The sequence below is a fragment of the Oncorhynchus nerka genome, linkage group LG4 (assembly GCF_034236695.1).
Source record: "Oncorhynchus nerka isolate Pitt River linkage group LG4, Oner_Uvic_2.0, whole genome shotgun sequence".
Lineage (NCBI taxonomy): Eukaryota > Metazoa > Chordata > Actinopteri > Salmoniformes > Salmonidae > Oncorhynchus > Oncorhynchus nerka.
Window position 1 is genome coordinate 11,739,489 of NC_088399.1, and position 17,246 is coordinate 11,756,734.

A 17,246-nucleotide genomic window follows, 5' to 3' on the forward strand; every position below is an offset into this window, starting at 1 on the left:
CAATGCTAATAGTAACTGCTGAAGGAAATTCTGAAAAACTATTGGGGCTTGTTGAATGTCTTGGCTAGCATTTCTTCCTACTTCCTTCCACAATTCCTATTCTGAAAGAACTGGGGAACCCTGCTCTAGAGCAGAATGGCTGAACTATGGTGGTGCTCCCCTGCTCAGACGTTGCATGCATCAACCAATGGTTGCATGCCACGTCATTAACTGTGCAGTCGGGCATCAGATTGCTAGAACATATGATGTGGTTAGCGGACACGTAAAATACCTATCCAGGTGATGTAACATTTGGCATGCATCGGATACACAACCTAAAACAGGAGACGGAAGTCCCACCTCTCGCTCTCGTCTGCAGCCTTCTCGGCCTCCTCCAGCTTCTGCAGCGCAGTGGCCAGTCTCTCCTGGGCCCTGTCCAACTCCTCCTCTACCAGCTGGATACGTCTGTTTAGGGAAGCCACCTCTGCCTCTGCCTGGTGGGGGGAGAGAAAACACTCAGTCAGCCACAATAATGTGCTGGGTTGCCAACTGCCCCCATTTATTCCACATTAGAGAATTTTCTTAGCCTGGTTGGTGTATCACCCAAACACCCTAACTGAGCTTCCAGGGAGGAAGGAAACTCATCTGGGATATGGTTACTAGGTTACATGTGGTAGACTTACAGATTTATCAAATCATTGCAGTGCAAGCAACCATATCCAAGTTCCATACCATAAAGAATAACCACCTTCAATATGCCCTTGGGTTCATCCATCTAGCATACATTTTTCTCAGGTGTCCCTAGTTTTCACCATTGAAATATCATGGATACTGATCAACACCTTTGACTGTCTTTACATTTTTTGTTTAGAACCTTCTTTTCAAAACACTTAAAGCATTTAGAAAAGAACCTTCTTGACACAGAATGACCGTGGTTCCTTGGATTAGCAGAGGCCTTCTCATTGCTCTATGGGGAAGTGAAGTGGCATCATACCACAGTTAATGACAAACGCAAACAATCCCAGCATTGAGGCAGTGGGAGGAGGAATGTGTTCCCTTATGTCACAAGGGAAAGTAATGACAGTGCCAAAGGTTTATTTGTCCAGTTAGGGGCCCTTTGAGCTTCTATTTACCCCTGAACCAATGTTTGTTGGTACTGTCACATTGGCCTTCCTGGAAGAAAAAAAAACTCTGCACCTTTTGATACCTCAAGTGGGTCCTTTTGGGCTCTACCTTTTGTCTTGTGGTAAAAAAATGTGTAACACTAAGATTCTCTGCTGCCTGTGACTGGAACGAATTGCAAAAATCGCTGAAGTTGGAGACTTATCTCCCTCACCAACTTCAAACATCTGCTATCTGAGCAGCTAATCGATCGCTGCAGCTGTACATAGTCTATCGGTAAATAGCCCACCCAATTTTACCTACCTCATCCCCATACTGTTTATATTTATTTACTTTTCTGCTCTTTAGCACACCAATATCTCTACCTGTACATGACCATCTGATCATTTATCACTCCAGTGTTAATCTGCAAAATTGTAATTATTTGCCTACCTCCTCATGCCTTTTGCACACAATGTATATAGACTCTTTTTTTTCTTCTACTGTGTTATTGACTTGTTAATTATTTACTCCATGTGTAACTCTGTGTTGTCTGTTCACACTGCTATGCTTTATCTTGGCCAGGTTGCAGTTGTAAATGAGAACTTGTTCTCAACTAGCCTACCTGATTAAATAAAGGTGAAAAAAATGGTAGGCTTTCTAATAACAGACTGTTGGCCTAACAAAGGGTAGCTGTAAACGTAGAAAACAAGCAGCAGCATGTGAACTACATTAGACTCATAGATATCAGTAGAACAGTCCATTTCCACAAGGCAGCAACTCTCCATAGACTTGATGAAGCAGGTGGGGGGCTGATCAAGCAGCGAGTCCATGAGTAGATGATGATGACAGATGATTGGATGGAGAGAGCACCGCATTCCAGCATTCTTAAAGTTCCCGCTGGGGGATACAGGCGGAGTTAACGGCAAAACAAAAGAGCCATTGTCTGTCGTCGCCCCCCAGCAGCAGAAGACAGCTAATTAGACCCCCCCCCCTCAGCCAAATCCCAGAAATCTGTTCCCATTCTGCCGGGCCTTCGTCGGGGAAGCTGTGGAATGCCATCTGTGACATTGAAAACATTCCAGAGCCTTTCACTTAGACAGGTTAATACCACACTTCACTTGGCTCGGTTTAGTCAAATAATTGATATGTGGCACTCGTGCCAGGCAAACTGTTAAGAGATTACCATTTCAGAGAGATCCAACACGTTCTCAGTGTAGATTGTTCCTGTTCTGTACCATTGCCAAACAATAAGCTTGCTCTTTTGTTGGGCAATTTTTATATTTCTGGCCTGGGCCCAAAGCCATAATTGTAGTATGATTGACAGTCAGAGTTCCTCCCCTTGGGTGAACCTGGCCCCTTACTGAAATATTTCCTAAATTCCCTGTGTGTATGATTGCACTTCAAAGCTGTTTACATTAATGATAGTCATATTCCCATCATGGTAAGCAGAAAGGTTGAGGTCCAGTTGCTCTGTTAAAGGAGTAGTTTACTATTTTAAAACATGACTACTTTCAAGGTAAGGAACCATCTATGGGCCAGGATTATTATTAATAATATATATATATATTTTTTTAATATACATTTTTTAAAAGTTAGCTGAAAACTGTAGTGGCTGTTTAAAGATAACCGAACTTTGGATTACTCATAGCCTACTTTCAGGGTGAGGCACCACCAAACAAGATATTGTAAAATAGTGAACTGCTCCTTTAATGGTAGTGTGACTTTGGGCTGACTGAATGGACCCAAGGCCATTCTCTCTCAGCTAAAACTCTGGTCAGAAAATGATTAACCTGCTCAACTGCCAGAGATGAGACAGCGAGAAATACAGACAGCGACTCTGGCTAGACAGGGAGTGGAGTCAGGAAGACAGACCTGCTCAATAAAAGCTGCCCTCATCCCTTCTGCTCCCTACGGTACACTGGCTCATTTGATTTGTACAATTTAACAACCAGTCATCAATTAGTGTTCAAGTGAGGTTTATATCTAATTATGTGGAAACAGTTGAATGAACACTGGATGTCTTTCATGTACAAACTAGAAAGAGAAAATAATACATTGAGGACTACGCTATTTTGTTAAGGGCTCATTACAGCCAAACATTATCAGCTAGCGTGCAGCCACTTCTCTGTATGTGTGCATGCTCTGCACAACTTAATTCCCTTGACAGCCCAATACCCTTGTGAAAGGTGGGCGATAAACAAATTAGCCTACTGAGGTGCGCTCATGCAAGGGCAGCAAGCTCAACAGCCAGCTTATGCTCCAGTGTAGGCATTACAATGCATGTCCATTAGCATCATGGCTCACCAGAAACTAACTCTGTACAGCATCTGATGGAATAAAGACCATATCAAGGTCAAGCCTGCTTGCTATGGGAAAACAGCACATCAATAATACTGCTTCGTAGGCCATCAAGAGAGCAACTTCCATGCATACATAATGGCCAACACCCACCCTCCATTTTGAGGGACTGCCACTGTCCACATCCAAACTGAATAGAAGATGAATAATAGAGTATGATAAGTAGTAATTTAAGTCAGCAGGCTATAGAGGGACAGATATATCAAGTTACAGTCTCCTTTATAGGGCATCATTTAAATTCAATGTAATGTGTTTAAATCCAGTTTTAGTGAAGTATTGAGTTCATATGGGAGTCTACTCTGGCATATCAAACGTTTTGAAGTAACAATTTGCCAAGAGCCAGTCTGCTTTAACTGGTATTAACCTTACGTGGCTCTCTCCGGGACTGTGACCATGAGTAAGCTAAAACATGGAGTAATTTACTAGAGTATGCTGACCGGGCTGCACCTACGGCTGTAAGCTTGCCAAATGCACAAACCGTAAAACACTCCACATTTTCAGCTCCCTCTGTACCAGCAAAATAAAGACTTTGCGATATTAGGTAATTATATTCCGTGTGTAAGCAATTACTTTGTGGACTGCATCCATGCTCCCCTATAAATGGTGACCATAGGCTCCAACTCGGATTAATCGGTTTATTCTAGGCGTCTCTTACCCGCTCTCTGGCCTGTCTCTCCGCATCAACCTCTCTCTGGAGCGTTTCGGCACGGTCCTCCGCATCATCAGCTTGTTGCTGCAATGTCTGAATTTTCCTTTTCACGGCTTCAATAGATGTTATTCCAGCCATTGCAACTATCTATGTAACACTTATATTCAATAGACAAAGCTGCTATAAACGCGACGTTGCCTAGAGCGATACAGGGCACCTTGATTGATGAGTCACGCGGCTTGTAGTAGCGACGGCCCAGTGATAGTCTACAATATTGCTATTTTGTGCCACTTGTATCCATATGCAAGCCTAAACGATCTTGTTAATTCAGCGACATGCTTGCAGTCTCCTGCCTGCTAATGCGTTATCACAATTCAGTAGCTAGGGTACAAAGTTACTACATTCTTTTCTCCGCCTCCTCTCTTATCTTTCAGATGATGTCACAGGTCCGCCGCAGTTTAAAGGAATAGCAGCATTAAAAAAAAAGTTTTGAAGAGCAGCATTTTATTTTGCTGTGCATCTCTTTGTGTTCTATTGAAATAAAGCACTTGTGTCTCAATGCTGTATGTCAATGCATATGTCATTTAGGCTATATGTCATTTAGACCAATGGCTTGTAAGTAAGAATGTCACGGTAAGGTTTACACCTGTTGTATTCGGCGCATGCGACAAATACGATTTGATTTGGTTCCCAATCTTTTCCGGTTACTGTACCACCAACTGAATTTTGCTCTGCCTGGAGTACCCCTGAAGAACCCCCTAATGTACCCTGATCTCATAGACTAGACGTAATATAGTAAACCCAGGACACTCAAGTTAGTATGATACGTTACATTTGGTATGGTTACAGACAGTTACTTAAGTCAAAAACGAAGGTATAACGCAAACGTCTTGCAACCCAATGGTTGCGAGTTCAAATCTCACCACGGACAACATTAGCATGTTAGCTAATTATCAACTTTTCACCTACTTACTACTTTTTAGCTACTTTGTAACTACTTAGCATGCTAGCTAGCCCTTCCCCAAATCCTTACCTTAAAACGTTTAGCTAACCCTTCCCCTAGCCCTAACCTTAACTCTTTTAGCTAACCCTAAACATAACCCTTTAACCTACCTCCTAAACGTAACCCTAACCTTAACTCTAACTCTAAGCCTAGCTAACGTTAGCCAGCTAAGCCTGGTCAATAAGGGTAAAAAGATAACCTCAAACAGATACTCAACTTTGTGAGAGATCTGTGTGTAGAGCTGAGCATACGGTATAGGTCGCACAGGAGAAAACAGGTGTAGCAAGTTAACTTGCTGAAGAGAGACGTTGATGAATGAGCTTCTACTTAGTTATTGTAACCTAGGTGGCATGGCATACACATATACATTTATAATCAGCTGGCTCAATGCACTTAAAAAAATATAAAGCTAAATAATAACATTAATATTATATTATTCAAAATAAAGAAAAGGCTTTCTGTTTGCCAATCCTACATCAATATTATTGGCGCTCACATTTCTGAGCTTCTGTAAATCTATTCACTGTATGAATATATACAAAAAAGTTATTTTTTTAACATGTTTTTATTTAACTAGGCAAGTCAGTTAAGAACAAATTCTTATTCACAATGACGGCCTACCCCCGGCCAAACCCGGGCCAATTGTACGCCACTCTATGGGACTCCAAATCATGGCCGGTTGTGATACAGCTTGGAATCACACCAGGGTGTCTAGTGACACCTTTAGCACTGAGATGCAGTGCCTTAGACCACTGCGCCACTCGGGAGCAGTGGGCTTTAGATTTACTTGTGACTGGGGGTCAGTTAATATTCTTAAAAAGTGTTGAACTGTAGCCTACTAACCATTATTTAAACATATTCATCTAGAATAACAGTATATGAATGAACAGGATTTATTTGTTTCACGGTTTGAGACCTAAACTGTGTACTTTAGTAGCTACCTACTGTTTTGTCTTCAAGTATTTTCAGATTATGTATCTGTTTTTCCTCCATGAAAGGGCTTTAATAGGACAAGCTACTTAATGGTGATCTTGTAATTATTTGCTTGTGTGTGGTAGACTATTGCATAATTATCCTAATTCAAAGCAATACTGCTGTTGATGGTAGCCTCAGAAAAGTACCTTTGGTTTTTAGTTTTATGCATTTATCATGAGTTGAATCTGTAATTTATCATGTTATAAGTTATTTGAGTGTAACCATTGTGTGTTTATGTAATACCATTTAGTTGACAAGAGGTCTGACTCTTTAAACCTGTCCAGACAGAGAGAAAGAGAGAGAGAGAGGGAGAGAGAGAGAGAGAGAGAGAGAGAAAGAAAGAGGGAGAGCGAGACAGAGAGAGAGAGAGAGAGACAGAGAGAGAGAAAGAGAGAGAGATAAAGAGAGAGAGAGACAGAGGGAGGGAGAGAGAGAGAGAGAGAGCGAGAGGGAGCTTTGTCCAAACACAGTCTGAAAAATAGACTAATTGTGAAGCTGTGAGCATGAACTGGAAAGCATGACTTCACTTCACTATAAACAAGACTGCATTCTTTCAATTCTTTTCCTTCTTTGGTAACATTATAATGTTCAAGGTTTTAACATTATAATGTCAAAGGAAGTTAAAGGTTTTGAAAATGAGATGTCTAATGTCACGCATGCTTAAGATTTTCACGAGTATCATAATTACTAAGTTGTGATTTCTGTGTGTTTAAATATGTGGCATAACCAGCGGGATATACCAATAGGTTACATGCGTCATTGGGTTTGCCAACGTCCCGACTCAATTACTGAAAATAATTATGTATAAATAACTAAACTTAACATATTTAAAACTGGTAGTGTCTATCAGGTTTCTATCACGAGTAAGCCTGAAAATTAACTAATCATCTCTCTCATCAGGTATAGCCACAGTCTTTAAATAGATCAGTGTGACAACTATTGGTGACTGTCCTCTATTGGCACGGTTACAACTCTGGTGACATCATCACGGTGCCGTGATGATGGAGCGGGAAGACGCGGCGGTCGGGAGGGGTGGAACATCAGCGGGAAGAGGAGGTGGTGAGGAGGGGTGGAACATCAGCGGGAGGAGGAGGTGGTCAGGAGGGGTGGAACATCAGCGGGAGGAGGAGGTGGTCAGGAGGGGTGGAACATCAGCGGGAGGAGGAGGTGGTCAGGAGGGGTGGAACATCAGCGGGAGGAGGAGGTGGTCAGGAGGGGTGGAACATCAGCGGGAGGAGGAGGTGGTCAGGAGGGGTGGAACATCAGCGGGAGGAGGAGGTGGTCAGGAGGGTGGAACATCAGCGGGAAGAGGAGGTGGTCAGGAGGGGTGGAACATCAGCGGGAGGAGGAGGTGGTCAGGAGGGGTGGAACATCAGCGGGAAGAGGAGGTGGTCGGGAGGGGTGGAACATCAGCGGGAGGAGGAGGTGGTCAGGAGGGGTGGAACATCAGCGGGAAGAGGAGGTGGTCAGGAGGGGTGGAACATCAGCGGGAAGAGGAGGTGGTCGGAACGGGTGGAACATCAGGAAATTATAAACTGTGTTTTTAGGAAGGATTTTGAGAACAGGTAGTCTAGAATGCTGACAGCCACAGTCCTTATATGGACATGGTGAAACGGAATTGGAACTCTGAAGCATAACTGTACTGTACAGAGTTGAAATTAGCCTGGTCCCAGCTATTGCTTACACGCCACTCTCTCAATTGAGTATCTTACCTAGTTATTTTTTAGATGATCTCATTTGCTATTTTGTAGCTTTAGCAACTATGTGTGTGTTTGTCTATCCCATTTCCTTCCACTCCCGTAGACTTTACAGATGCTCCCCACCCCTTGGCTGCAACCATTCTAATTTAGTTTACCCTGCACGCACAACCTACGTGGAATTCCTGGTCTCTTTTTGGCCCTTCCGGAAACATGGATCACCCCAGAGAACACTGCTACCCCAGCTGCTGTCTCTTCATCTGATAACATTTTCTCTCATACTCTGAGAGGATTTGGTCGTCGCGGTGGTGGCATAGGGCTGGCTGCTCATTTCTCCTAAATGGAGATAATCTCTTTTCTCCCTCACACACCTGTCCATCTCCTCATTTGAACTCACTGCTGTCACTGTCACTTGTTCACTGAAGCTCAACATTGTTGTCATCTATAGCTCACCAGGTGCCCTTAGATAGTTCCTTAATGAGCTTGACACATGCTGGGTGTACTAGGTGACTTCAACCTCCCGACATCTGCCTTTGATTCATTTCTTTCCAACTCTTTCTTTCCCCCTTGCCTCTTTTGACCTCTTCCTTTCCCAGTTCCCTCCCACTCACAAGGCAGGCAATACGCTTGACCTAATCTTTACTAGAGGCTGTTTGTCTACTAATCTCACGGCAACCCACCTTCAGGTCTCTGATCACTACTTTGTTTTCTTTTCTGTCCCTTTCCTCCAACCCTAACCACTCAGGCCCTACCCAGATGGTAATGCGCCGTCACAATCGTTGCTCTCTCCCACTACTCTCTCCTCCTCTATCATCTCTAAACCCTTCTCCCTCCCGTCTACTGATTCCTCTTTGACCCTACTATCCTCCATTTCCGCATCCTATGACTCGCACTGTCCTCTTTCCTGCCGACCTGCTCGGCCATCCCCTCCTGCTCCGTGGCTGAGGGACTCATTGCGAGCTTACAGAACAGGGTTGTGGGCAGTTGAGACTTTTTCCTATTCCTCATTTTCCTCATCAACTCATCCCTGACCATTGGCTGCATCCCCTCTGACTTCAAGATGACCAGGGTCGCTACCCTCCTTAAGAAACCAACACTCAATCCCTCTGATGTCAAAAACTACAGACCGGTATCCCTTCTTTCTGTTCTTTCCTAAACACTTGAGCGTGCTGTCTCTGACCAACTCTCTGGCTATCTCTCTCAGAACGATCTTCTTGATCCTAACCAGTCAAGACGGGTCACTCAACCGACACTGCTCTTCTCTGTGTCACGGAGTCTCTCCGCACTGCCAAAGCTGACTCTCTCTCCTCTGTTCTCATCCTCCTAGATCATCCTCCTAGATCTATTTGCTGCCTTTGACACCGTGAACCATCTCCACCCTCTCAGGGCTGAGCGTCTAAGGATCCGCACACTCTTGGATTGCATCCTACCTGGCAGGCCGCTCCTATCAGGTGACTTGGAGAGGATCTGTGTCTGCACCACGTGCTCTCACTACTGGTGTCCCCCAGAGCTCGGTTCTAGACCCTCTCTTCTTTCTATACACCAAGTCACTCGGCTCCGTCATATATCCTCACATTGTCTCTCCTATCATTGCTATGTGGATGATGCTCAACTACCTTTCTTCTTCCCTCTTTCCAATCGAAGCTCGCATCCGCTACAAGACCATGGTACTTGCCTACGGAGCAGCAAGAGGAATTGCCCCTACCTTCAGGCTCTGCTCAAACTCTACACCCCAACCCAACCCAAGTACTCCGTTCTGCCACCTCTGGTCTCTCGAGCTCCCGCTCAACCCAGTCCAAGCTCTTCTCCCTGCCCATCTTCCGAAAACCCTACTCTTCAAAGATGATTAAAAAAATATATATATTTAACCTTTATATAACTTGGCAAGTCAGTTAAGAACAAATTCTTATTTACAATGACAGCCTACCCCGGCCAAACTCGGACGAAACTGGGCCGAGTGGGACTCCCCCATGGGGCTCCCAATCACAGCCGGTTGTGATGCAGCCTGGATACGAACCAGGGACTGCAGTGACACTCCTTGCACTGAGATGCAGTGCATTAGACCGTTGCGCCACTTGGGAGCCCATAGTCTAAAATAATTCCACAGCGCACCCCCTCCTCATGAGAATATTTGACTGTGTTTACACAGGCAGCCTAATTCAGATCTTTTGACAATTATTTGGCATATCTGATACCCATCTGATCTTTCCCTAATGTGTAAACAGCAATAACAAAAAAACATGGAATCTGATCTTTTGACTTCCAATTTACACCACCTTCATATGTGGATCTAAAACCTGATACAATTCAGTCTGGATGCTCAGATCTGATTTATTTAGCTCTGAAATATTTCCATTTTGCACATGCCATGCCGTTACCATGTCAACTACCCCAAAATGTAAAGGAACAGTGACAGAAAATGAGCATCGCATCTGTGTACTACTTCAGATGCTACATCAATGTGAATGCACACATCTGATATGGGTCACATATAAAACTGAGTGTGGACAGTCAGAAAAAAAGATTGGATATGAATAAAAAAAATTCGGAATTGGGTTGTTAGGGTGGCTGCCTTTTCTGGGTTACAGGTTGTCTTGCTACACTCTTAGGATAACCTTTGGAAGAACCCTATTTGGTTCCAGGTAGAATCATTTTGGTTCCATGTAGAACCCTTTCCACAGAGGGTTCTAGATGGAACCCAAAGGGGTTCTACCTGGAGCCAAAAATGATACTCCTATGGGGACAGCCAAAGAACCCTTTCGGATCCCTTTTTTCCCCTACTCAATGGGGAAAGGCCCATGATGACATATAAAACAACAATATATAAGGTAACTTGAATGCGTAAACCAGATCATATAATCATAAGAAAGGCTATGAGACATCATTTAGAAAAAACATCGTCCTGTCTTAAGGTACAGTACGAATGATGACAAAAAAGTTATACCAGCAACTGAAGGTTTACTTATAGTTTACTACCACTGCTAGTCCGGCCTAAAGGTTTCCTGTAGCGTACTGTATTATACGGTTTCTGTGAACCGTTCTGACACCATGTTGACCTGTATTTGACCGGAGTCAGACAAAGTGCGGACCAGAGACCACGGCAATCAAAGAAACTCAAACCAAATCATTCCCTGCATTCACTCTAAGGTGCTGACAAGCTTTATGCTGTGTTTGCAAAATGTGATACAGGTCGAGGTTCGGCACTTTCTCAGCCGCAGCTGCCAACAAGCAAGGTCGCTTGATCAGTGGGGTTCCAACTGGCCCATATCAGATTTGTGCATTCACATTGATGTAGCATTTGAAGTAGTACACAGATACAATGCTCATTTCCTGTCACTGTTCCTTTAAATTTTGGGGTAGTTGACGTGGTAACGGCATGGCATGTGAAAAAATAAAATATTTCAGAGCAAAATAAATCAGATCTGAGCATCCAGACTGAATTGTATCAGGTTTGAGATGAACATATGAAGGTGGTGTAAATTGGAAGTCAAAAGATCAGATTCCATGTTTTTTTGTTATTGCTGTTTACACATTAGGGAAAGATCAGATGGGTATCATATACGCCAAATAATTGTCAAATGAGCTGAATTGGACTGCGTACACCAGCCAAATATTCTCGTGAGGAGGGAGGGGGGCGCTGTGGGATTATGTAAGATCCTCTTTGAAGAGTAGGGTTTTCAGATGTTGATGGGCATGGCCGGAGAGGATGGAACTTGAGGTGCGTCCCAAAAATATTTCCTCTGGTGGAGGCATGTGGGCTGGTAGGAGTTTACACCATATTTCTCATATTAGTCATTTCCATTCAAATCAGCAAGGGCAAGTGAACAAGCGCTCACATTGGGAGGAAGGTGAGATAATTGGGACAAAACCTGGGAGGTTTGACAGAAGCATACTGCCCACACTGTGCAGTGCAGGTTTGTCCCACCAGGGGGAGACAACTGGACCTGGAGCCTGACAGCCTGCTAATTGATGACCTGACGACACATTTAGCTGTGTATACTTTTACATAGTATAACATTACAAGTGTGCTTTAATGACAGGCAGCAATGGTGAAATTGTGAAAACTATATGGCTGGAGGATCTTGGCATCCTTGATGAAATACAATCCTAAATGAAATTTAATCCCAATGAAGTGTTTGATTTTATAGGTGAATTTATGACAATAATTTAGTAGGGGAAATGCATTAGCCATAACATATTCTGACATATTATTATCTAAATGACCAGTGAAAATCAACAAAGATGAGGGAATTATGCAGTAGTCTCGAGTCAGTTGCTCGTCTTTGTACTGCAGTGATACATTGCCTAAAAGCACGACCATGTCACCCATACCTGTAACTGGGGTGTGCGTATGTACATGCCTCAATGGTGTGTGTCTGTGTGCGCGTGTGTGTGTGTGTGCCGTGCTTTGACGTCACCATGGTCATAGTGACCCCCTAGTGGTACCCAGTGTCACTCACGTCTGTGGCCTTCTTCTCAGCCTGCTCCAGCTTCTCCTGGGCATCCTTCAGTGACTCTGAGTATTTATCCAACTCATCCTCCACTCCCTTCAGCTTCTTCTGCAGGGCCAGCAACTCTTCTTCCAGCTAGAAGACACACACACACACACACACACACACACACACACACACACACACACACACACACAATAATGTCAGGGGGCCAATCCATTTGGTTTGTTTGTTAGTCATATACAATAAGATACATAACCGATTCAATAAGATACATAACCGATTCAATAAGCTACATAACCGATTCAATAAGATACATAACCGATTCAATAAGATACATAACCGATTCAATAAGATACATAACCGATTCAATAAGCTACATAACCGATTCAATAAGATACATAACCGATTCAATAAGATACATAACCGATTCAATAAGATACATAACCGATTCAATAAGATACATAACCGATTCAATAAGATACATAACCGATTCAATAAGCTACATAACCGATTCAATAAGATACATAACCGATTCAATAAGCTACATAACCGATTCAATAAGATACATAACCGATTCAATAAGATACATAACCGATTCAATAAGATACATAACCGATTCAATAAGATACATAACCGATTCAATAAGCTACATAACCGATTCAATAAGATACATAACCGATTCAATAAGATACATAACCGATTCAATAAGATACATAACCAATTCATATCAAACCTACTCTAAAGAGCATTCACAAAGTCTCCATAAGCACTATATAGATGCTGCACAAATCATTCATAAACAAAGTCCCACTGCATAAAGAGTGATATAACAGCTCCTTATATATATGACGCTTAATATGGCGTGGTCCTTGATGCCGCCTTTAGCATATCATTTACTTGTGAAGGGCTTATGTAGGGTTTATGAAGGGTTTACATAGGGTTTTGAGGGGTTTATGTAGGGTTTATGAAGGATTTACATAGTGTTTTGAGGGGTTTATGTAGGTTTTATGTAGGGTTTATGAAGGATTTACATAGGGTTTTGAGGGGTTTATGTAGGTTTTATGAAGGGTTTATGAAGGATTTACATAGGGTTTAGAAGGGTTTGTGAACGGTTTATAAAGAGTTTACAAAGGGTTTATGAAGGGTTTATGAAGGCGTCAGTATGCCTTAAAAGCTAAATCCTTTTTAGTTTGAAGTGGGACCCATACTGTATATAGATTGAGTTAGCGGTACAAGAACTGTCCTGTTGAAGGTTATACTCTATCCTCCAGTCGATGTGTCTGGGTATAACAGAGCACTGCCCGAGGCTGACTGTCAGGGCAGGTTGGGCCAGGCATGAGGACAGACTTATAAAGGGAAAGCTGTCATAGTGTCCCTCCAGAGTCATAGGTTGTTTTCCAAATGCCACCATTTTCCCTACATAGTGCACTTCCTTTCACCAGTGCCCACCAAAAGTAGTGCACTATGTAGGGAATAGGGTGGAATTTGTGACCAGACAGTTTCTGAGTGACTGGGGCTGCAGCTGGTGATGTTCCCTCAGTCTCCCCTTTCAACTGGCATCAAATAAACCTCTGTGCATTATCCACAAGCCTGGCAGCCGGGACATAGCTCCCTCCGCAGCCTCGTAAAAGCAGACACCTATTAATTGTATTCTTGTGACGATAGCGACTCTCTGCTACTACTGTTTATGGTAAAGGTCATGTAAAGTAAATAGAGAGGAATGGTGCCCTGGTCATAGACTGAAGCTGTTGAGAGTTGAATATACCTGTAGGAGGGTTGCTTGTTTTGGCAGGTCCCCTGTTCACCGCATCATATCAAAGTTCTTGCTATCTTTCCCAATGCAATTTTTTTTAAATCTTCCTGACGAGTGTTAAAAATGTCTAGGCTACAACCAAAGAAGCGTCATGTTGTTAGGATCGTCGCTAGAAAAGATCCCCTCTAACCGAGAAAAGCCCATTGTGAATGCGAATGACAGCGGCAGTGTGTGAACCGTGAACACTATGTCCTTGTGATGAATGTCATTCTTTTATTACATCTGACAGATTACAGCGGTCTTTTGGGCTCCAGCTATGTGAGGGGGGCATTCTGATCCCAGGCCTGCTGCTTTCATGTTATTTTGGGTCCAGCCTTGATCCTCTTTTTCTTTGTTGAACAACAATTCCAATAGACATGCCACCGTCAAGGCTGCTCCAAAGAGAAATGTGGGTGCTGGAATCAGAATAGCCCAAGGTGTGGTCTTCTGCGATCAAATACTTGTGAGGGAAGACTACTCCTATTTATAGAGAGGCTCCATTTGGTTCTAGCTGACCACGTCAATTAAACATGACAGATGAGTAGAATGGAAAATTTAGACGCCAACAAAAGCTGAAGCGATTAGACCATTAGGTATTCACCGCCATGGAAGCAAATGTTCTCCATGGTATCACAAATACACACTGGGGGGGGGGGACAAATGTTCAAGGACAAATGGGGGGGGGGGCATTTCCATTCCATTCCATTCTAAGCCACTGGTGGCTTTCGTTACTTGGGAACTAAACGGAAAGAGAGGACTCACATAACATAATGAGTAATATTAGTCAAGTCTAAAGTGACCAGAAGCAATTTGGTTCAGTACTGTACATGTCCATATAAGCTCAAGCTATTTTCTGTTCAGGAAGAGGATCCATTCCAAATCTCCATCATAAATCTGGGTTCTTGAGGCAGCTAAGGTAGGAAGTAGCTTCATAGCAGTAAAAATGAGGTACACTAGAATGAGATGGTGCATCGTCTCTTGACCAGATCCAGGTACAGCTACACATTCAGTTGTTGCCAAATCTGACAAGTTGTGTAGGTAGGGATGATTTTTTTTTAAATGCCGTGGCTCTGAAGGTGCATATGCGTTCGATAATTTACTTCCAAATGCTCAAGACAAAGCAGAAAGATGGTTTTCTTGTTCCCATGGGGGATGGTAGGGAGTAGCCTACGTCCAAAGGCAGAAAATAGAATGAAACTGGGAGAAGGGCTAAGCTGCTATGGAGCCATAATGTCAACATTATGAGAAGTGGTCATCATAGACAGACTGAGAGGGAGACCATGAAAAGCTGGGGCCATGATGTAACTGATTCTGAGAGGGGATTGGATCCAAAATGACGACTGGAGAGTCTTGTCTTCTGTCATTCCATCCCGGTCTTGATTTTCCAACAGAAAAGTGGCAGAAGTGGATTGTAGGATGTGAGAGGATTAAAACTCAAAACGCCTCAAATTGTGTCTATTTGTTGAAGGTCTAGCTAACACTTGTATAATACAGAATCTGACCATCTTCAATGGTTAAATTATAACAAATGAGAGATGACACTGGACATATGATCATTGGGGAGACTGGTATTCTCAAGCTCCCTGATTGGGTCAATACTGACAATTTGGGTTTGATACTTAAGCAGAAGGCCTGAGGGGGTGTGGTATATGGCCAATATACCACGGCTAATGGCTGTTCTTAGGCACGATGCAACACGTAGTGCCTGGATACAGTCCTTAGCTGTGGTATATTGGCCATATACCACAAACTCCTGAGGTGCCTTATTGCTATTATCAACTGGTTACCAACGTAATTAGAGTAAAAGCAGTAAAAATACATGTTTTGTCATACCTGTGGTATACGGTCTGTTTGGCTGACAGCCGTGTAATATCAGACCGTATACCATGGGTATGACAAAACATGTATTTTTACTGCTCTAATTACATTGGTAACCAGTTTATAATAGCAATAAGGTACTTCGGGGGTTTGTGGTATATGGCCAATATACCACGGCTAAGGGCTGTGTCCAGGCACTACGAATTGCGTCATACATAAGAACAGCCCTTAGCCGTGGTATATTGGCCATATACCACACCCCCTCGGGCCTTATTGCTTAAATATACCACGGCTGTCAGCTAATCAGCATTCAGGGCTCGAACCACCCAGTTTATACTTAAAAATGAAACACTAATTCACACTGTACTCCTTAAGTCAGCTTGTGCCCCCTTCATCAATGTGCTTTGACTCAGGGAATTGAACACTGCCCGTAATAACCTCAAACTGGCTGGGCCGTTCGGTGTGATCTGTTCATCTATCTAATCAACTTCACTCCGATCGGCCTGCTGTACCCACGAAACACCATTGAAGAGACTATAAGGACATTTATTATTTGTAGTTGCAAAAGTCTGTAGTAGCTTCATGGATAACTTCACAAGAGGATATTTAGAACAAACACTTACCTATCTTCCACATAGATATTGGACATATGTCTTACCATGTGTTGCAGGGTAGAAACTTCATATTTGAAATATAGTAAATATTTGATGTGCTCACCCAAGTAATAAAATCACTGAGTTTTTACATTATGTTTATTGTATATTGTAGAATAGATTGTACATGGATTACCATATGTGGATGACATAAGACCAAACCACTTCATGGTTGACAGATAGAGGGGATCAGTATAATCATTCAATTAAATAAATGAGTGTAAAATCTATTTCTATTGGCATTAGATACAGTTGCCCCTCTCCCTTCAAGCAATGAAAAGGCAGGGAATGCCCTCTTGTTCAGTTAGTTATATTCCCATACCTGTTTGCATTTGTCCTCTGCCCCCTTTTTGTCTCCTTCTGCTTGCTCTGCCCGATCAATAGCATTCTCCTTATCCAGTTTCAACATTTGCATTTTCTTCTTGATGGCTTCCATGGTTACTGTTGTTTTTTCTCTCCTAATAACAGGCGAAAAGGGTTCAGAGTTGGTTCTCTCGACGGACGCGCACGAGCCACACAGAGGACAGAGGACTGAAGTTCACAGAAGCAGCACCTCGAGCCGAGTGATGAGACAAAGCTTGTCTGGATTAGGTAAGGGAGGATGGGTGGATGTAATTATGTCCAGAGCCCAATACTTTTTTTTGGAAAGTTCAGATAAATCACGCCCGAGCTAGAGTGACGTCGCGCGCCTGTGATTCGTTCAACGCGTTGGGTAGGAATTAAGCGCACAGATTTTGTCCATTTTTGGGAGGCTCCGATTTCAT

At 43.1% G+C, this 17,246-nt stretch overlaps 1 protein-coding gene across 8 annotated transcripts in view; it reads right to left on the reverse strand.

Moving 5' to 3' along the window:
• Positions 1–17,102, reverse strand: part of tpm2 (tropomyosin 2 (beta)) — a 34,257-nt gene extending 17,155 nt beyond the window's left edge. The window contains exons 1-3 of one of the 8 annotated variants that reach the window (XM_029648440.2): positions 16,805–17,102; positions 12,226–12,351; positions 340–473 (exon numbers count right to left, since the gene is read on the reverse strand). In XM_029648440.2, the coding sequence (XP_029504300.1) occupies positions 340–473; positions 12,226–12,351; positions 16,805–16,918 (374 nt within the window). In that variant the 5' untranslated portion in view covers positions 16,919–17,102. Of the gene's footprint in view, positions 1–339; positions 474–4,096; positions 4,446–12,225; positions 12,352–16,804 lie in introns of those variants that run through there. The other 7 variants (XM_029648437.2, XM_029648438.2, XM_029648436.2 and 4 more) reach the window with 7 other exon arrangements.
• Between the last annotated feature and the right edge of the window lie 144 nt (positions 17,103–17,246).